This window comes from Gossypium raimondii, chromosome 5 (genome assembly GCF_025698545.1).
Source record: "Gossypium raimondii isolate GPD5lz chromosome 5, ASM2569854v1, whole genome shotgun sequence".
Classification (NCBI taxonomy): domain Eukaryota; kingdom Viridiplantae; phylum Streptophyta; class Magnoliopsida; order Malvales; family Malvaceae; genus Gossypium; species Gossypium raimondii.
Window position 1 is genome coordinate 20,268,117 of NC_068569.1, and position 20,610 is coordinate 20,288,726.

General features: G+C 33.3%; 1 protein-coding gene across 1 annotated transcript; it reads left to right on the forward strand.

Moving 5' to 3' along the window:
- Nucleotides 1–3,811: 3,811 nt before the first annotated feature.
- LOC105769705 (histone-lysine N-methyltransferase ASHH2) lies at nucleotides 3,812–19,023 on the forward strand. The gene is made up of 19 exons (XM_012590516.2): nucleotides 3,812–3,954; nucleotides 4,116–4,172; nucleotides 4,341–7,046; nucleotides 7,224–7,425; nucleotides 8,632–8,801; nucleotides 8,937–9,016; nucleotides 10,168–10,299; nucleotides 10,432–10,548; nucleotides 11,292–11,384; nucleotides 13,318–13,395; nucleotides 14,015–14,071; nucleotides 15,050–15,830; nucleotides 15,910–15,965; nucleotides 16,139–16,218; nucleotides 16,319–16,401; nucleotides 16,477–16,556; nucleotides 17,288–17,367; nucleotides 17,456–17,501; nucleotides 17,706–19,023. The coding sequence occupies exons 3-19, from the start codon at nucleotides 4,394–4,396 to the stop codon at nucleotides 18,828–18,830; spliced, it is 5,913 nt and encodes a 1,970-aa protein (XP_012445970.1). The 5' UTR covers nucleotides 3,812–3,954; nucleotides 4,116–4,172; nucleotides 4,341–4,393; the 3' UTR covers nucleotides 18,831–19,023.
- Nucleotides 19,024–20,610: the final 1,587 nt, after the last annotated feature.

Consider the following 20,610-nt stretch of genomic DNA (forward strand, 5'->3'; position numbering starts at 1 on the left):
ATGGTATTAGTACTATACAGCTTAGGCTCTACCCAACTCGAAATATAGGTATCAAATTTTATCAAAATTTGTCCATATCTATAAATGACTAATTTAAACTTATCTAGATTCACCCATATCATTCTAGGTAAACTACAAAAATAGTAATTTATGTATGATCAGTGAACTTCAGTTTGTTACAAAATGGTCACTAATGTTATTAATTTGTAACATTTTGATCATTGAGATGTTATCTGTTGTCAATGATGTAATGTCACTATTTTAATTATTTTTCTTTTATTTTCTTTCAACTTCTATTTTTCTTTCCATTTCCTCTTTTCTTTTCTTTTTTTATTTCTCTCTTTCTCTTTCTTTATTTTTTCCTTCACAAAAGATTTGACAACTAAATGAGATAAACTTATTTTAATCAGTATTTTACTTTTAATATATTTTTAACATGAATACCCAATCATGAACTTGGGAAACGAGTAAATTCCTGGGATGTAATTTTCAATTGATTACGGAACTAAAACAATAATTTGCTTATTTCAATTCTTAAAAAAATGTTCAGGAAATACATCTAAAATTTCAACTGAAACTTCGCAAATTAATCCAAAATTCCAACTAGTGTATTTTCACATTTCTTTATGGATAAAAAAACAAAATAAATATTTTTAGTTCACGTATAAAACATCTATGCCAAAACCAAAACAGATCAACAAATCTATACTTTTTGAAACCAATAATAGCAGAGCTTTAGAAAAAAAGAATGAAATCATCAACAACAACAAAACCCAAGATCTATTGAATTATGGGAAACCATTTACTTATGTAAAACAACTTAGGTTATGTAGGGAAAAAAAACTACCTTAATGAGTAGTGTTTTTTTTTAAACCGGACCGATAGTTAAATCGGTCATATCATCGATTCGTATCGATTCCTGATTTAATCGATTTAAAATCACTTTTCGAACCGATCTCCGACCAATACAACTGGTCTGACCTATTGATCCAATTTGATTCCAACAACCTTGGTGCTGGGCAATGAAAAATGGCAAAGACAATATGAGATGACACAAGAGAATTGTACCTAGAGAGATTGAGGCTAGAGTTTTTGATTATTGCAACAACAAAAAAAATAAAGAGAACGAAACAAAGGTAAGTGATTGGCAGAATTATGGACGATTATCAATTTTGTTATTTGAAATCATAAAATACAATAATATTGATCAATAAATCAAGTTTATTTCATATCCTTCTATAATCTTTTTGGAAAGAAAAATAAAATAAAATGAATTATTTTGCTCAAAAGGAAATATATAATGACTATTTATGCAAATTAACCTAATTTTTCATTTAAAATAGTAATTTAACGTGTCACGTCATTGTCGTTACACCTAAGAAATAGTAGCAGTTCAATGAATCGGTAACATTAGTGACTATTTTGTAATAAATTAAAGTTAAGTGAGCAAAACATAATTTAAACCATACATAAGTGACTATTTTTGTAGTTTACCTGTTAATTTTATTTTGTAAATTTATAAATATTTTTATTAAGTATTTAGTAATTATATGTTTTTCTTTTATTAAATCTTTCTTGTGTATTATCATGTCATCTTTTTGTTCTCATTCATTACAAACAGAAAATGCGCTAATTAATGAGTTTTATTGCTATCATTTTGTCAATATACAAAATTTGAAATTCAAAAGTACAAGAACTATGAACATGATCAAATTGGAGAACATTTAAGACTACAACTTTACGAATAATACAATATTAATAGCGAATTTAACTAACTGATTTAATTGTTACAATTTGAGTTAGGATTGAAATTTTAGAATTGAATGGACTAAAATTAATCAAATTAAAATATAAATATTAAATTCACAACTTACACGATACAATGACTAATAGCAAATTTTTACCTAAATTTTAATGCACACGTATGCAAAAATTTTTGTTTGATCAAGTATATTACGATACTAGAATATGTCACATCTACAATGTGAGTAAAATAAAACATCTTATGCAATAGATATTTTCTTTTAAAATTTATTCAACAATGATCATTGGTGGAGTTGTAAAGAACTTGCATATAAATATAATTAAACACCGTATGATTTTTAATTGCTTATTTAAAGATTGTATAAAAATTCGAAAAGACAAAAATATAATTATAATAATATTAATTATCATTTAAAAGAAGTGATATATTAGTTTTTTAACCGAGTTGATAATTGGTTAATATATGACACAAATTCGATAAGAAATTTTATAATAAACATAGATAATAAATTTTAAAAATTTTAACATATTTTATTTTTATTTAATAAATTATTCTAATTAGATTCACATAAACATTAAATACAAATTGGTTTAAATAATGAAAACATTTTTTATTTTAATTAAAATTAAGGCTTTTATGATAAAATAATAAAATAGGGTTTATCTATAATCTATAATTTTATAATATATAAAAAAGTACGAGTTTAAAAAAATTTGAACTTATTTAAAATACTCTTTATTTTCCATCATTTTATTAGATTTATATTTAAAATAAAAATTGTAGTAAAATAGAAGTTGCGATAATAATATATTTAAAAATAATTACAATTTAATAGAAGTTCGATAAGAATACATTTAAAATAATTATAATTCCATTGACAATTATTAGTTATAAAGTTTGTGCTAATTTAAAAATAGAGTTAATATTTAAATGAAACTCTAAGCATAAAGTATAGGAAAAATTATGATAATTATAATTATAATTATAAAATTTAAATATAATTATTAATTAAAAGATTTTGATGTAAAAAAGTTGTGCTAATTTTAAAATTTTAAAAATATGTGTTAATTTTATTGATGTAAAATGTAGTTATTGCTTGAATAGAGTTTATTATGTTACTATTTTGAATAATATTATTTTGCATCAATGACATAAAGTAAAACTAATTGTAGGTTGAATACATTAAAAATACATTTGAAAATTTTCCTATTATAATAATTAAATTGATAAATTAATATATTTTAATTATATAATTCAAACAAGAAATATTATTCTACATCGATTATTGCAATTAAAAATATAATATTGAAAATTTTAATTAAATATTAAATACGTAAAATCACGTATTAATTTAATTTAATTAAAAAATAAAACATTGTATAATAGTTCAAGTGTTTTTAATAGGTTTAATGCAAATTTGGCCACTAAAGTCTACATGTTTTGTCAAAATGGCATTAATTGTATTTTAAACTTTTTGGCCATCAAAATTTATTTATTTTTTTCAATCTGTTTTTCTAACATATTTAATGAAAATACCATTAAAAAGTTAACAGGATGATATGAAATTTCATATGTGAAATATTTTAATGAGATATAACTTATTACTTGGATAACCTAATAAGGTAATTGCACGTGGAAAATAACAAAATAAATAAATAAAACATTAAATTAAAAACTCTTAATTTGAAGAAAATAAGCGTAATTATCTAAAAAATTAACTCAGAGAAAAATCTCAGTAAATAAACATATGAAAGATTGAAACATGAAAAAAGAACAAATATTGATGACAAAAAAATCAAAATACAATTAGAGCTATTACGATAAAATATGTAAATGTTAGTGACTAAATTTATTATTAAGCCTTTTTAATAAATTACCCATTATTTATCTATTAAAAAACTGATAACTTCCGTTTTGATTCATAGTATATTTTTACAATTTATTTTTTGGAAGACAATAATCACAAAAATTCAAACCCTAATTTTTAAAACACAAGTCACTTCTCATTACGTTGTTCGTTGGCTTTATGGTTTATTTTTTAAAGCATACTGTTTATCCAAAAGCCCAAAAAAGGAATATAAATAAGCACTTCGCGGCGCCACCGAATTCCCTCTTATTCTCTCTAAAAAGAATGCGAGATTTTCTTCTTCAACGGCCTGCTTCGTCTCCTCTCTTCTTTACTATAATAGGTTTTTTTTTTTTTTTTTTTGCGTTTCCTTAATTTTATTTTTCTTCAACGGTTAACTATTACATTGTATTCTCAGTTTTTCCCCTTTTTCACTTGTGTCTTTCTGTCTGCATTCCTGTTATATATTCTGATTCTGAGATTAAGGGTTTTTGCATTACGCAGAGAAAGGGATTCTAGGGTTTTTCTGGTTTCTCCTCAGAGAAAGCGCGCTTCGAGAAGGTTATATTTAAAAACCTTTTATAAAGTTCTTACTGGGAATGTTTTGGTAAGGGGAAAATAGGCAGGGATTCTTTGGCGGTGAACTTGGGGGGGGGGTGCATTGTTTTGGTGAGGGGGATATACTTGATTTTATTATTGGCGTTATTTTTTTGTTCTTTTATTATTTAGGTTGAAGCAATGAGTTTGCTGCTTTGTTGATAATTTGTTTGGGAAGAACTGAGATGTGTTTGTGCGAGAGTACGGCATTGGTTAACGAACCTTTGAGTGTAGTTGCTTCTGCAGAGCAACATTCATGCTCCGAGTCAATGGAAAACCTTGTTCCTGAGCCACGGGATTGCATTATCAGTGATTCTAGTGGGGATTCTACTGGAAATAGGTATGATGATACTGTGGTTTATTTGGAAGAAAACCGGGGTGAAAGCAATGGTGACAGTGCAGACTATTCATATGAAAATCATTGTGAAAATGTAGATTGTTCTGGTTTAAAGGAATTGTTGGGTGCTAGGATTGACGATCACGTGGCTTGTTTGAATGTAAGTCCAGGTAAAATTGATGTTCATAATTCAGAAAATGATCAGTTGTGCTTGGAAAACAGATTATTTTCAGGTAAATATGTTCCAACTGCCATTAATGGATCCTCAGGCTTGTCTCAGGATGAATATTCTGCTTGTTTGAGCAGTGGTACAGAGATTGATACTGAAATTTACAACAGAATTCAATCTGTTAAGGATAGTAACTTGACTTTGGAATCAATAGCCATTGCCGGTTGCAGGAGTGGCTGTGCCCAACAAAATGGCCAGAATGATAACAACATTGTCAGAGGTCCTCTTCTTGATGGGAAAAATTGTGCTTCATCCATGATAAAATCTGTTACGAGCAGTGAGATATCAGCTATATGTTGTGCCCAGACACTTTCCAGTTTACAAGGGTCAGGTGATTCAGTAAGTAGTTGTGACTGGCTGAACCAGAAAGATGATATGAGTAGCAGAGATCTCTCATTGGAAAGTTTTAATAAAGCTGTAGAAGCTAAAAGTATTGGTGATACATATAGTAAGTTATTGGCTTCAAAGTGTTGTGTAAGTTCATTTGAGACATTACATAGGGCTGAATCATTGTGCACAAAGCAGAATGCACAAATTGACAATAAGAATTTTATCGTTCTATCAGGAGATAGTGTTGCAAAGGTTTCCGAGGAGAGGACTGACATTGCTGCAGGTGCAAAAGTTGAGACTTCAAGTGAAATAATGAATGCAGGGGATTCTTTTGAGCTCAGTGAAAACTCTCTTTGTGATAAACTAGTTCCTTTGTCTTGTCATCCATTTGATATTGTTGAAAATGGTTTGTCTGGAAGGTTGGATCCACCTGATTGTCTGACAAATGGTGCTTATGCTGCACTTAATTCTAGCAGTTCAATTGACTTTTGTGGACAAAGGCAAAATGAAGGGAAGGTTGTTGTCAAGGCTGATTGTGTTTCAGAAATTAAACATCATCCTACAGAATCTTCCTCTTCTAGAAGGGGCGGCCGAAAAGGTAAGTCTAGTCAAAAGACTAATGCAAAAACTAGGAACTGCAGGAACAAGCTGCAACAGCCACCTGAAAGTATTGAACTTCATTTTAGAGCTTCAAGAAGGAAGAGAAGCTGTTCATCCAGACCTGGTCGTTCTTCCATCCAGGGGTTGTTCAGTAATATTACACAATTTCTTGAGCCATGTGATGACCCTGAGTTTAATGAAGTGCAGAATCAAAAACCATCCAATGGTAGGGATGGCCAAGGAAGCAGGAAAAGTTGCAAAGATCAGTCTGGTCAAAGCATAAAAGGGTCAGGTGGGCTAAGTAAATCTTCAACCAGTTGCTTGCGCTTTAGGATTAAAGTGGGCAAGGGAGTTGGACCAAGTAATCTGAATAGTGTGGTTGCAGAAGTTGTTAATCTGCCGGTTTCTGTTGACACTTCTTTTAGTATTTATGGAAAGGGAACAGGTCTACAATTTCCAAAATTAGCCAATGTTGCTGAAGATAAAGTAGGGGAACTGGGTATTGAAAGGCAGTTTCTGAACAAGGAGGACCAAGAAAAGGTGAAAACATGCTTAGATGCTTCTTTTATGGATTTAAAACTAACAAACAATGTTTCAGGAAGTGCTGAATATCTTAAAAAGTATGCTGAAGATGCTTTAGGTGATTACCTTGTCAGTAAGCCAAATGCACTGGCTGAATCATCTGGAAGAGCAATAGATAACAAGTATTCAGGTTTTGGAACTTCACCAGATTCCGTAGTAATCAATTCAATTCCTGACGCCCAAGTTGGCTTAATACATCAAGAAGAGTTGCATGACCCTGTTCTGAATAATTCTGGTTTTCTTGCTTCTCCTGGAGGTGTTAAGAGTAGTATGGTTAGCAAGAAGGGAAAGAAGGATAATCATAGATCTCCTCGTACAGTCTGCTTAAGGAAAGCTAAGTCATCCAATAATTGCAGAGGTAGAACAAAAACAAGAGATAATGAATTTATCTCTAACAAGGCTATTAGTTCTTCCGCTGGTGCAAATTCTTCTAGAGGAAATGGGCTCGGAGTTTCTGAAGAGGCCATGAAAATGGATATTAATATGGATGCTAAAGCATGTTGTAGTCATCATGTTCCCGAAACAAAGAAATTTAAGAATTTGTCTTCCACTAAATACACACTGAATCAACTTTCCAAAAGTTCAAAATCTCAGGGAGTGAGAAAGGAAAGGTCCAAAGTTTCTGATTCAGCAGGTAGCAGGAAAGGAAATGCTTGTAAGCAGTGGGGAGATGAGTTGAAGTCTGTCAGTAAGATCAAAGTAAAGGAGAAAGGCTCTAATCAAGAGATTGTAACCAGAGGAGGAAAGCATCCACTAACAGGTACTGGAACTATAAGGATGTATACTGTTTCTTCCCTTCTATGTTATTGTTGTTACCGTTATCTCTTTAATCTTTTCAGATTTTAGTTTTTTATTTTCTTATATCTTGCTGATGGGATAAAGTTGTAATAGAAGAAATTGGTGTTTGTTTTAATTAATTTTATGATTGATGCTGCAGGAAATCACATTTCAGATGATTTTGAGAACTCAGATGCTGGCAACAGCAGTGCATCTGCTTACATGACTAATATTGACTCGGTATCAGATGTCATCAAGCAGCACAGACAGCCTGATAATGCTTGGGTGTGTTGTGATGATTGTCATAAATGGCGGAGAATACCAGTTATACTTCTAAATTCAATTGATGAGGCATGCCGTTGGTATATTATCCATGCATAGAACACTTTATTATCTTAGAATGCAATTTGTATGAAAATTGTTATTCAGTAAGTGTTTTCCATGTTTGTTCTGTTGGCTTTTAAATGATTGACTAGTCAATCACTTGGTGACAACACATATCAGGTGTAGTATGCATCACCTGTTCATTTTTTAATCCACAGATTTTATGAACTGCAATGATCAAATTGGTTATTTATCTATGGATCTTGCACATTTTAATCACTCAATTTATACTTTTCTCAACTTATTTCTGATATCTATGAAATTAAAACTGGATCTTGCTTCCTTAGTTTAGTGAATTTATGGAAAATGCTTGGTAAATATATATACATTTTTCTGAGGTGCAATACAGTAATCTTTTAGATTCTTGCCACCATAAGTTTCACACTCAAAATTCTGACTGTTGCATGTTACTGCTTATATGTAAGATAAATGCAAGAACTTTAAGCCATGATATACTCATTTTAAAATCAGGATGCTTTTAACATATGATGAATGCATTCTTCTTCCCTTTTTCTTTTGAAAAGAAATGTGGAAGTTGTTTGGAATAATATGCTTTATTTATCCATCACTGTTTGTAGAGGTCTGCTCTATTTGCAGTTAGATTTTACCTTTGGGCCATTTTGATGGAATGGATGTAACGTAATCGATCCTCTCTTAGGATTTTCCACTACCTCTTATAGTTTTAAGGATGGAAGTTGTATCGGAACAGGCACTTAATCCTATCCGTTTTAATTCAACTGTTCATCATATAGATTTTTCTTTATGCTCTTAGGATTCCTGGGCCCTTCAGAATGTTTATATAGAAGATCTGATTGAGATATAGAGCTTGTGGTTTGTCGCATTTCACCTAGGCCAAAAGCATACTCAACCAACTTGTAGTAACACAATGGGGTGTTCTTTTGATGTATTAGTCTTCATAAAATGTGACATATTAAACTAATGTTTTCACTTCCAGATGAGCTATGTTGTATGATATGTTTTCCATTTCAAGTTTGTTTCCATTTCATATTTTTCAAATCTGTTAGCATGTTTCTGTCACTGCCATTTAAATACATAAAAGTTATCGTTTTTCCTATAAATTTTTTATTATGTTTGTGACCTATTTTCTAATGCTTTTGTGGTTTTTATCTGTTTTTTCTGAGAAAATCTGTCTTAATTAAAACTTTCTGTCATTTACTTGGAAGGATCTGTGGGGACAACATGGATAAAACATTTGCTGATTGCTCAATCCCTCAAGAGAAATCCAATGCAGATATTAATGCGGAGTTGGGTGTATCAGATGCTGAGGAAGATGGTTGTGATGGTTTAAACTATAAGGAATTCGACAAGGGATTCAATAATAACCGTGTGACAGGTATATTTGTTGCTTTTGATAGCCAAATTGCATGAATTAACTGTAGATAGAAATGTTATTCCAGTTAATGATATCATTTGTCATGCTCCCTCCTTCTTGATATTCAGTTCTTACTCATTTTCCTATTTATTGCAGTGCCACCACCATCACATTTTTGGCGTATTGATAGTAACAAATTTTTGCACCGTGGCTGTAAAACTCAAACCATTGATGAGGTCTGAACCTAACTTGATTTCATTCAATGCTTGTATGCTTTTTAATCTGTAGCTTGATTCTTCATTCCTGCTAGTATAATCATCTCTTATCATTGTAATGCTAATAACGGCCAGTGACTTCCTCTGGTAACTCGATAAAAGTAGTTAGAAGTGTAAGATGGAACATTTTGGTTCTACTAGTGGCAGGTGCTTCTAAAGATTAAGTATCGGCAGTTTGAAGATTTGTTTGTCACAATTCAAATAAAATGCGTCATCTACCTTGGTTGTGAGGGCAGAACGATTTTATCTGTTAGCATATTAATTGTTTCAGCTCTTTTATTTTGTAAATTGTGGTTATTTTCATCTTTGTTATTAAGCAACTAAAGTTTTCCCTATACTTTATTTTGGTCACTCAACTATGAAAAGACAATTTGGTTGCTAATGTTCCAAAATTTTTAACTTTTTGGTCACTTAATCATTAAGAAGCTAATGGCTGGGCAGCTGGCATGTCAGATGACTGGCAATCTATGTCAACCTACGGGTAGCTTCTAATGGTAATTTCTGAAACCTTAGTGATCAAATCATAACTTTTCATGTTTGGTGACCAAAATTTTTTTTTATTTAAAAAAAGAAAAATATTTGTTATTAAATATTCAGTTTACCCAAGTTTTGATGCTAAGTGAACTTGTCACGATTTCTAATGTAGTTTTTTTATTATTGAAGAAGTGTTCAGTCCAGATTGGTGGGCTCCTCTGTTTCTTATTCTTCCTTCTTTAGGTGGGTTGTCTTGGGGAGTATTTTCTGTATTTGAACAACTTTGATACCTTCTTCACCTGTTCTATTTTAGTGTCTGGCCTACACAAATAAGGTTAGACTTTGTACATTATATAATCTGCCCTTCCCCATCTTTGGTGAAGCTAGAATTTGATTCCAAGTCCTGGATAAACAATCTTTATCTGTTAAGCTTTTTGACACCTTTCTTTGCTTGCTTGAGTCATCTTTCAAACTGTAAGAAATATTGGTATACAGGCTGTCATAGAAGCGGGGAAAAAAAGAACTTAAATGACTTTATTATCTGATTGTATTCTCTCATTATTAGGTTGATAACTTTTGTGGTTATATCATCTGGGCTTGTGTTTCTGCAACCAACATTTCAGTTAAATTTTATGCAGATAATGATTTGCCATTGCAAACGACCTCCTGATGGTAACCTTGGTTGCGGGGATGAATGTCTAAATCGAATGCTGAACATTGAATGTGTTCAGGACACCTGTCCCTGCGGGGAGCTTTGCTCAAATCAACAGGTTCTTCCATTGTTTTTAGTAAATGAATTGTAGTACTCATTTTTTATGGTGGCTGTGTTACTAAGAGGATTTATTTTTTTCCTTTTAGCTTTTGAAGAGAATGATATTTTATTCCAAACATCTATTTTACAGTTCCAGAAGCGAAAATATGCAAAGATGATGTGGGACAGATTTGGTAGGAAAGGTTTTGGTCTGAGGATGCTTGAGAGTATTTCTGCTGGCCAGTTTCTTATTGAATACGTTGGAGAGGTATCTAGATTTGCTTTATATTATTTTAATGTTTGTTGATCAGGAAGTAGCTGCCTTTTTGAAATTGTTGTCAAATTCAAGTCTTGGCCATTTAAAATTATATTTTTGTATTTGTTAAAGCAAATGGTACATTTAATTTTGAGAAAACCCAGTCATATTTTGTTGAGGCTTCCACATCTTATGATGTGGTGCAGGCCAAATCACCAAATATACTGTTAAAAGGGGCATGTTTAAAGCAATGTTCTGCTGTGTCATGGCTAGTGAGTTGAGCATCATTATTTAGTTGATATGGTATCTGCAGTGTTTTAAGCAGTCAAGGTCTTTGTCTTGTAAACATTCTTAATGGTGGGGATTAAGTATTCATGTTTTGGAGGAAGGATAATTTGGTCCATCTAGTCAGTATATGCGTTGATTATTTAAAGTTGTATCTTATCATATGGTCTGTTGGTTTTTTTTATTTATATGCTAGCGATTTCCCAAATTTAAAGACCAAGCAATTTAATCATTCCTCTTGTAGTCAACTGAAAGCTTCTCGTGCTTTTCATGCATGTGAAAGTCACATTTGCCGAAGGTCACTTTTGTCTAGGCCATATTAACCTTTTTGTTATAGTTTGCTTATTCCCTGTTGTTCGAGTATTTGGAGTATATGAAGTTTAATATGCATATGGCATTACCTCTACGTTCTAGAAAATTTTTATTATATATATATTTACCAATGCTGTTTCAATTATCTGGTTTATCAGGTGCTTGATATGCAAGCTTATGAGGCTCGACAAAAGGAGTATGCTTCTAGGGGTCAGAGGCACTTCTATTTCATGACATTGAATGGCAGTGAGGTTTACAATTTACCTTTCTCTAAATTTTATTTTTTAAATATTGTTGATACAAAATGTGGAGTCTGGTAGTTGGGTGGTTCATACAGTGCATGTACAGAGAGCTGCTGATAATTGCCTTTAGGAGTAAGAGATAGGTTCAGGTTGTTCGTTTTCTGGAAAAGAAAATTCCTCCATCTAACTGCAAGAGAGGTTTCTATACCTTTTGGAACAAGTGTCCATCATAGAAAGCTTACAGGCCGAGTCGGTGTGGGCCTCCTGCACTTATGTTTGGACGTGATCAGGTGGACAGGTGTCTCTCCCTCAAGTGTCTTTTAGTCTTGTCCACTAGACAAATGGTGAGATGGGGATGAAGAGTTTGACTTTCTAGCAAAGTCACCCTGGCAAGGTGGTCACAACCGCCAATAGATTTGACCAAGTGAGGTTCCTCTGACTGCGCAGGGTTAGAATCTCCAGCTATAACCCCGCTCAGTCTGATCGTTTGGTCAAACCTGTTAGCCGTCATGACACCTCGCTAGAAAAACCCTGCTGTGACCAACTTGCGAGAGAGACCCCGCTAGAAAGCATAGAAGTTAATTCCGTACCAGCCGGAATATTCTGTTCCGGTAAGAAACCAGGACACATCCAAAAGTTTTGTTTGCTTCAGAATTCATTTGGTACAAGTTGTTTCACTTTGTTCCGGCCAATTTCGTCCATTCTGCTGGAATTTAGGGTACTGGGCAGTACCAAAATAGAAACTGTTTTTCTTTATGTTTTTCAGATTTGGAGATGACGAGGTTGGCTCTCGTTACTCACCATGTTTCATTTAAACTGTGATGAAAAATGACCATGCATCAGCAATCTTACCTGCCACGGATATAAGAGGAAGGAAAACAAAATAGAAGAGAAGGCAGGAGCTATGGCAAAAGTACGAAACCACACAATTAAATTAAGACAACCCTAGAAAAATATAGAAAGAATTGGGCTGGGCTTTAAGAAGTAAGTGCCGAAATATTAGGCTAAAAATCCATCTACATAACTTAAAATTAATTTTAGCAAATAAAATAGTTCCAAATATATATATTTTTGTAAAATATAAGGAGAATCTTATTTATATAAAATACAAATGTATTATATTATCAATAAGTCTGAAACGGTACACTGAAATATATTGGTACTGGTACATATATCAGTACTAGTCGAAAAACGGTATGTCCACCGGTACGGAATTGACTACCTTGTTAGAAAGTCGATCTTTGTCTCACCATTTATCAAGTGGACAAGACTACACCATGCGTAATAAAAGACATTTGAGGGAAAGACATCTCTCCCTATGATGGACACCTGTTCCAAGAGGTATAAAAACCTTTCTTGTAGTTAGATGGAGGAAGGACTTTCCTTTTCCACAAAGAGGACAACCTGAACCTACCTCTCCTACAGGCAACTATCAGTGGCTTTTTGCATGTCCATCATGTGAACCACCCTTAACTACCAGACTCCGCATTTGGTACTAACAAATATAATTTGCTATTGAATAGCTTGTGATTGCACAAAAGGCCATTGCAAATGAATAAAAATTTCAACTCTATCTCGCCTATTTGTTTTTGTTAATCATTTAACGCTCAGTACAGGTTTGTTCACATATCAAGAAAAATTATTTTGTTGGTTATTATTATTTACCTAGTAGATTGTTTTCATGATTCTTGTAACTGGGCATACTTTGGAGAAAGGTGAGGTCCTTACTTGCTTTTTTAGATTTGGCTTCCAATTTGCCGTTTATTTGCCCTTCAGCCCTGTGTTTGCTGCAGACTTGTAATTATCCATTCATCTTGAATGTGTTTTCGTAATTTTCTTTGTTTCTTCTGTATAACATTATAATTCATTCTGTTGTATGATTTTTCTGTCAATTATGCTTCTATGTTTCACTTTCGAGGAATTTTTTTTCCATTTCTTCCAGGTAATAGATGCATATGTCAAAGGGAATTTGGGGCGCTTCATTAACCACAGTTGTGATCCAAATTGCCGGACTGAAAAGGTAAATGGGATCCTTAAAATGTGACCATGGGCCTTTTGTTATCATATCAGTTAATAAGATGAGATTGTTTTTTCTAATAGAAATAGATTAGATGGAATACTTACAAATAGCAGAATGATGGGATCTTTTGGTGAAGTGTCTGCTTTAATACCTTTGTAATCCAAGCATACCTCCACTATATGGAACCCTTTTTCTAACTAAAATTTTGGTGGACAAGTTTATGTTAGAGGTCACTCTTTGTAACTTTCTTCTGGACTTGATTAGCCAAATCTACTAGGTGTCCTAATCAACTTTTTTCTTTATTCTTTTCTGGTGAGTTTGGGCTTCAAAATCTTGATATTACTAATATATTAATTATTAATGTGAAATATTGATTTTAAGCTTGCAATAAAGTTAGCTGCTTTGATTTGCTTTTTCACCCACTGACTTATGCACCTTTGATATTGCCTACTATTTTGCGATTTATTTTGACTTTTTGGACATCTATGTTCCATGAATATGAACATGGTTGTCTTGTTTTACTGAAATTTGCTTCTTAAATTATGCTTCTTTAACATGTTCATTTCATTTCAAGAAGGTTAACCTTTGTATCCATTATTTTTGTCTTTTCTCTGAGCAGTGGATGGTTAATGGAGAAATTTGTATTGGACTATTTGCATTGAGAGATATAAAGAAGGTATGCTTGCATAATATGTTGTTCTGTTACATCGAATCTCATAATTAACTTGTGGTTTGGTTCATACATGTTACTAAAAACAATAGTGTTTTTTTATATATATAAAAAACAACCGTGTTTGGTGCTTACTATATTCCATTTCTTCAAAATGATATATTTTAGATTTTGAAAATTATTTAGGGAGCTTACAATTTTATAATCCTTATTTGGTGATTTTTTGGGAAGTAAACCATGGAAATTGAACAGCATAAAGGAGGTTGAAAATTTAGGTAGATTGAAGGTGGAAAAATAGTAAGTACCTTTATATTGAGGAATAAACTGCTGAGATGCTAATATTGTCAAAGCAGGAGGAAGAAGAGGGACCTAACTTTTAAGATTGAACTCCATCTGGTTACATTCTGGGTGAAGAAAATTAGGAAAAAAAATTGATGCTAAACTGCTCTGTTCCAGAGGACAATGCATGCTTAATGCATACGATCATCGAGCCTTTTTTTTTGTGGATAATAAAAAGGGGAAAAACCAAAAATAAAAAATACATAAAAGGGGGAAAATGAAGAATTGGTGGAGAGACCGATTTCAATTGGTACTCTAAGGCACCAAGAAATCAAAGTTTTGATTCAACAACCATCAAGTTGATCAGTATATGTTGCAGATTTCCAATGCATCCTTTCACGGATCCTCAAATGTCAGAAAATTTAGTTCCAGGTAGCAGCATCCTTTGTGATAGATATTTAGTTAGTAAACCCAAAAAAAGGGAGGGTCAAGAGCCAAGAGAGTAATCTTAAGGCAAAACTTGAGCAAGCAGAATCTGATGTTTATACGACGAGTTTCTGGAGACTAGGGCACATGTAGTGAATCTGAAGAAATTGTATCTTGTCATGTCATACCTACATAAATTCTCTCTATGCTTCTCCTGTCTCCCTGTTACATGCATGGAAATCATCTTTTTATATGTTACAAGCTTGTTGTATTTGTCAGGGTGAAGAGATTACATTTGACTACAATTATGTGAGGGTATTTGGAGCTGCTGCCAAAAAATGTCATTGTGGTTCATCTCATTGTCGGGGTTATATAGGTGGTGATTCACTTAGTGAGGGAGTAATTGTTTATGATGATTCTGATGTAGAATCTCCTGAACCTATGATGCTTGAAGATGGTGAAACCTGGAATGGTTATGCTAATGTTATTTCTAGATCTAGTCCCTTCGTTGGTGCAGAAATGCAACCTGTGGAGAGAGTAATAACTGATGGTGTGAGAAAATTGGAGAAAATGCCAGAAGCTGAGGGCTCGGTTTACCATTCTGCTTCTGCTTCTTCTAAATTAGACATTTCAGCTGAAATAGAAGATTTGCAGGGAAATTTCCAGTTACCCATTGAACCTGAAGAAGTTTCCCCTTTGACAGCTCCCTATGAACCTGTTCAGCAAGATGATACCATTCAACAGAAGGCTATGAAGAAAACCTCACGTTTGATTCATATATTAGATACCTTTCTAAATATGTCAGACAACAAATTACCTTCTGTTTTTATTGATGCTAATAAGGAGTCAAAGTTTAACACAGCTGAAGACAAACGGGTTCCTCCAAAATCACACCCTCTGATGAAGGCATCATGTTTATCTAGCTCCCATAAGAAGGGGAAACTTAGTAGTAATTCTCTGAATGGAACTAAGGTTCGGATGATATCTGACAAATCTCAAGTGCCTTCTTTCAAGCTCAAAAAATTCTCGGAAACTTCTAGTTCTTGCCGTTTTGAAGCAGGTTAAGAATCCTTTTATGTTAGAATGAGATTGCCGTGCGGTATTATATTGTACTGATACATGCATTTGGATGCTTGCAGTGGAGGAGAAACTTAATGAATTGCTGGATTCTGAGGGGGGAATAACAAAACGAAAGGTTAGTGCGTTGACATCTTCTAAAAGTCATAGTGAGATGCTACTTGTTTGATGAGGAGTTAGGTTGACTTTCTTGAAATGCAACTTGCTTCTTATTCCACCCCCTGCCCTCCCTTTTTATTATTATTATTTTTATACTTGATTACGTTTCTCAGGCATTTTGATTTTCATCAGGATGCTTCTAAAGGTTACTTGAAGCTTCTGCTTCTCACAGCAACTTCTGGGGATAGCTGCAATGGTGAAGCAATTCAGAGGTCAATTTAGTTTCTCTTTGTTTGGATGCCTTGAAGACACCATATTTTGCGTTCATGCTTCAATTTTCCAATATTTGATTCTTGTTTTCTTGTAGCGCAGCACTCGTGAGCTTTCGATGATTCTTGATGCCCTTTTAAAAACCAAATCACGGTTGGTGCTGACCGATATAATTGACAAGAATGGTAGTGTTTCCTAACTGTTGCTATTGTCGCATCTTTATTGACATGCAAATAAATGGCTGTTGCTCTGCTTTTCAGGTTTGCAGATGCTGCACAACATAATGAAGAAATACCGAAGGGACTTTAATAAGATTCCGGTTCTTCGGAAGCTTTTGAAGGTGCGATGCTGGACATGATATTATAATTTGTTGTGATTAATAACCATACTTGTTAATTTGCATGTCATGTCAATTATTAATAACCATACTTGTGGAAAATTATTTTTTTCAACTCTAACCAAGCGGTGGATGAACAAAAGTACTTTTCTTTCCATTTTTCCATCTTTCCAACCAGGCCTATGGAATTATAATTTTTATTTATTTATTTATCTTTTCACTATTCTCCACTACCAATGTTTTATCTTTCCATTTTTCTGTGCACTCAACCAAGCATGGCCTAAGTCTCATAAGATTCATTGAACATGTAGCATTCATTTATTTTTATAGATAATATGTTTTGCTTACATAGTGTTTTATTCTAACTTCCATCATCAGTATGATTCTTTTTTTCCCTTTTTGGTTTGTGCAACAATTATATCTTGAATAACTAAAGAAGTCAACTTGAGACCGTTACTGCATTTGATTGCATGAGTTGTAAGTGTAACTAGGATATTTATATATCTAACTAACTTTGTGAAATCAATCAACTAACTTTGTGATTTCAGTTAATTTTAAGCATAATTCTATCTGAATATTTCATTTTCTTTGGGCAATAAAAAATAGTTTTTCTTATGCCGGTATCTGGAGCCTTTAAATTATGATGATCAAGTACCACTTATGAGAGCTTGAAAATAAATTACAAAACTCTATGTAAGATATGGCAAGACTACAGCTTGCAACTTCTTTTACAGGTTTTAGAATACTTAGCAAGGAGGAAGATACTTACGGTAGAACGTATTAATGGAGGTCCTCCCTGTGCTGGAAGGGAGAGGTTAGAGGATACGGCTGAGTTTGTTTTATTGAACATATTTTCAGTCCTTTTTATTTCCCTTTTCTGAAAACTGTACTTTCTCATGCAGCTTTTTAGAGTCAATACTGTCATTCACAGAGCACTATGACAAAACGGTATAATATTTCCATTATTGTCTTGTTTTTGAAATTTTATTTAACATGCATTCTTTGTTCACTAAATTTTCGATGATATTCAAAGGGAGCAATGGCTTCGAACTTATAGCTTCTGTATTTTGTTATTCATGGACTATGCCTCTTTTCTTGAATAGCTTTCTCTTGTGTGAATTTCATATCTAATTAGTCAAACGTGCTTTACAGGTCCATGAAATAGCTCGAAATTTTCGAGATACATGGATTCCAAAACCCTTGAGAAAACATAGCTACAGGGACAAGGTTGAGAGAAGGATGGAGTTTTGCAGGTACTTGGACTGTAACAGGGTTTCAGCCTCACACAATCATTCGCGGGAGCAGGCCATAAGATCTACTGAAGCAATTACCGTTGTTGAAAAAACTACACTGGATACTTCCCATGAGATTTGTTCCTCATCTCCCACAGGCGTTTGCCAAACCAATGGCACCAAAATTCGCAAGCGTAAAAGCCGCTGGGATCAGCCGGCAGAAACAGAGAAAATTGATTCACGGTCACCAAAGAAACATGAATATAGCCAATTAACCATTTTGGGTAAACCGACATCAAATCACATGAACAAGTTGAGTAGATGGGATAAAGAATGTCATGACATCCTATGCAAAGGTGAAGCCGTTAATGTAGTCAATGGAAAGCACAGGTTTCAGGGGGATGCTCCACCAGGGTTCTCATCTCCTTGCAGTGCATCTTTGGTTTCATCGACTGCTGCATTAACTGCCACTAGTTTTCCTCAACCAAAAACTTGTCAGTTGAAGTGTCCGGAAATGACCATCGCTCATCCACAGACGAGATTAATTTCCCGTTTGCCGGTCTCATATGGAATTCCATTACCCATTGTGCAGCGGTTCGGAGCACCAAAGGATGAAAGTGTAGAGAGTTGGGTAATTGCCCCTGGCATGCCATTCCACCCTTACCCACCTTTACCTCCATCTCCATGTCCCCATGGTAGGAAAGACACTCCACCTGTTTGTGCTGCTAACTCCATTGGAAATAATGAAGATGCAAAAGATGAGCAGCAGGACTGCTGTCGGCCTGCCACAAGTTATCCTGACAATAGCATTCGTAGCACAGCCCATTGCAACGAACCAAATTCTGAAATTCCATGTGCAAACATCCAACGTACATCGAAAAGAACTAGGGAATCCTCCAATGATTTAGGTAAGTACTTCAGACAGCAGAAACGAAAAGGGCCTCTGTGGCATAAATCCGAGTCCACTGGAAGCAAGCATAATAACATTGGTGGGACTAGCTTTCTAGATGTAGGGAATGTAAAAAATGATGTGAGAAATTCTTGATATTCAGATTATATAAACCTGTAGAGTTGAAGAAGGCAGCCATGATTTTTGTCAGCAGCCATAGTACCCATTCAACATTGATTAATGGTATATATATACGGCATTTGTTGCTCGGGTTAATGCCCGCACTGGAAATTTGTAATTTTATTCAATTTTCAGCTTGAAGTAATAAATCTTAGGTTGTGTTTGATTATGGTATCTGCCTTCTTACAAATAGAAACTTTGAAAGTAGCACTTGTCTTCACTTTTCCCTGGAAGACGATTATCGGACTGACCTTGGATCAAGTGTTTGTTAGGGAGTTCAGAAAATATTCGAATTTGAGTTCGTATTTTGTCAAAGTGTAATGTGAGTGCCTTTTGTTACGTTTGGTGATGTGGGAAAATCCTGTTTTACACATCTTAATCCACCTTTCAAATTTGTGCCTAAAACAAACCAAAAAATGGCCTTATATTTTTCCAGGCAAAACCAATTTTTATTGGTGGAATGGTTTCAGAATTAATAGATTCATTGAGTGGCTATGGTTTGTACTTAGAGGTGCCACTCGTGGTGGGGTAGAGACCTTTACATGAGTGGTAAGTTCGTCATCTTTGATCCTTTGTAATTAGACTTGGTGCCTTTTCTGGTAACCCAAGTCTTTGTGGCGGGAGGGACAAGCGAGATAATCGGTGTCTTATTAAGTTTTGCTTTCATTTTATACCAAATTTCAATTCAATAAAATATTTTCTTCAAATTCCATTCCTCATAAATGTGATGAAAACTTGTGTTACTTAAATGAGAAAGATAATTTATATTTACTCGGAGTTGAATAATATGAAATGAAATTGTTTATGGAACTTTTCTATATTATGATTCTAATAAAATATGATTGATGTGAATTTTAGAAAATTATCTTACACAATTTTATTTACATTAAAAAGTAAGGATTAAAATCTTAGAAAAGTTAATATATTTGGTAACATTTTCTTGAAAATGTGATGTTACTTTATCGAATTACTCTTACTAAATAAAAGATAATATTTATGTATTTTAATTTTTTATTAATAAATATTTGAATTAAATGTTTAATAATAATTTTCAATAATCTTTATCATTAACAAAATGTTTGCATTGATCCACAAGGTATGATTTCTGATGTTTTGGTCAAATCTAATATATGGATACATTCGAAAAACATTTTTATATTAACTCAAGATTTTGAATATGCACAATTTGTAGATTTTTTCATTACACTGTAGGTATATTCATATATCATATTTATGGCTTAATACTCAATTGTCTATTTTTTATAACAAATGAAAATCTAAATATTTACTTTGTGGTAGCACATGTGTATGACCTTTTACAAAGGAAAAAACGAATACGCATAACACAATTTACAGATTGAGAATAAAATTTTAAAAAAAATTTGGAACAACGAATAGCAACCTAGTTTTTCTTTTTGCTATGAATAAGTTAATACTCCAAACCATAGAAGTTAATTCTGTACCGGTATTGCCCTTACTGACTAGAATATTCCATTCTAGTAAGAAATCGGGACACTCATCCAGATATTTTTTTTTGCTTCAAATTTCGTTCGGTACTGGTTGTTTCGCTTTGTTCCGGCCAATTTTGCCCGTTTTGTAGGAATTTAAGGTACCTAGTGGTACTAAGATAAAACTGTTTTGTTTGTGCGTGTGTTTTTTCTTGCCTAAGTAGAAGGGATTGTATGAAATTGTATGAAATTGTAATACTATGTTGAAATTCGATTTGTCATCCTCCTATTAGAAAAAAATAGAGATG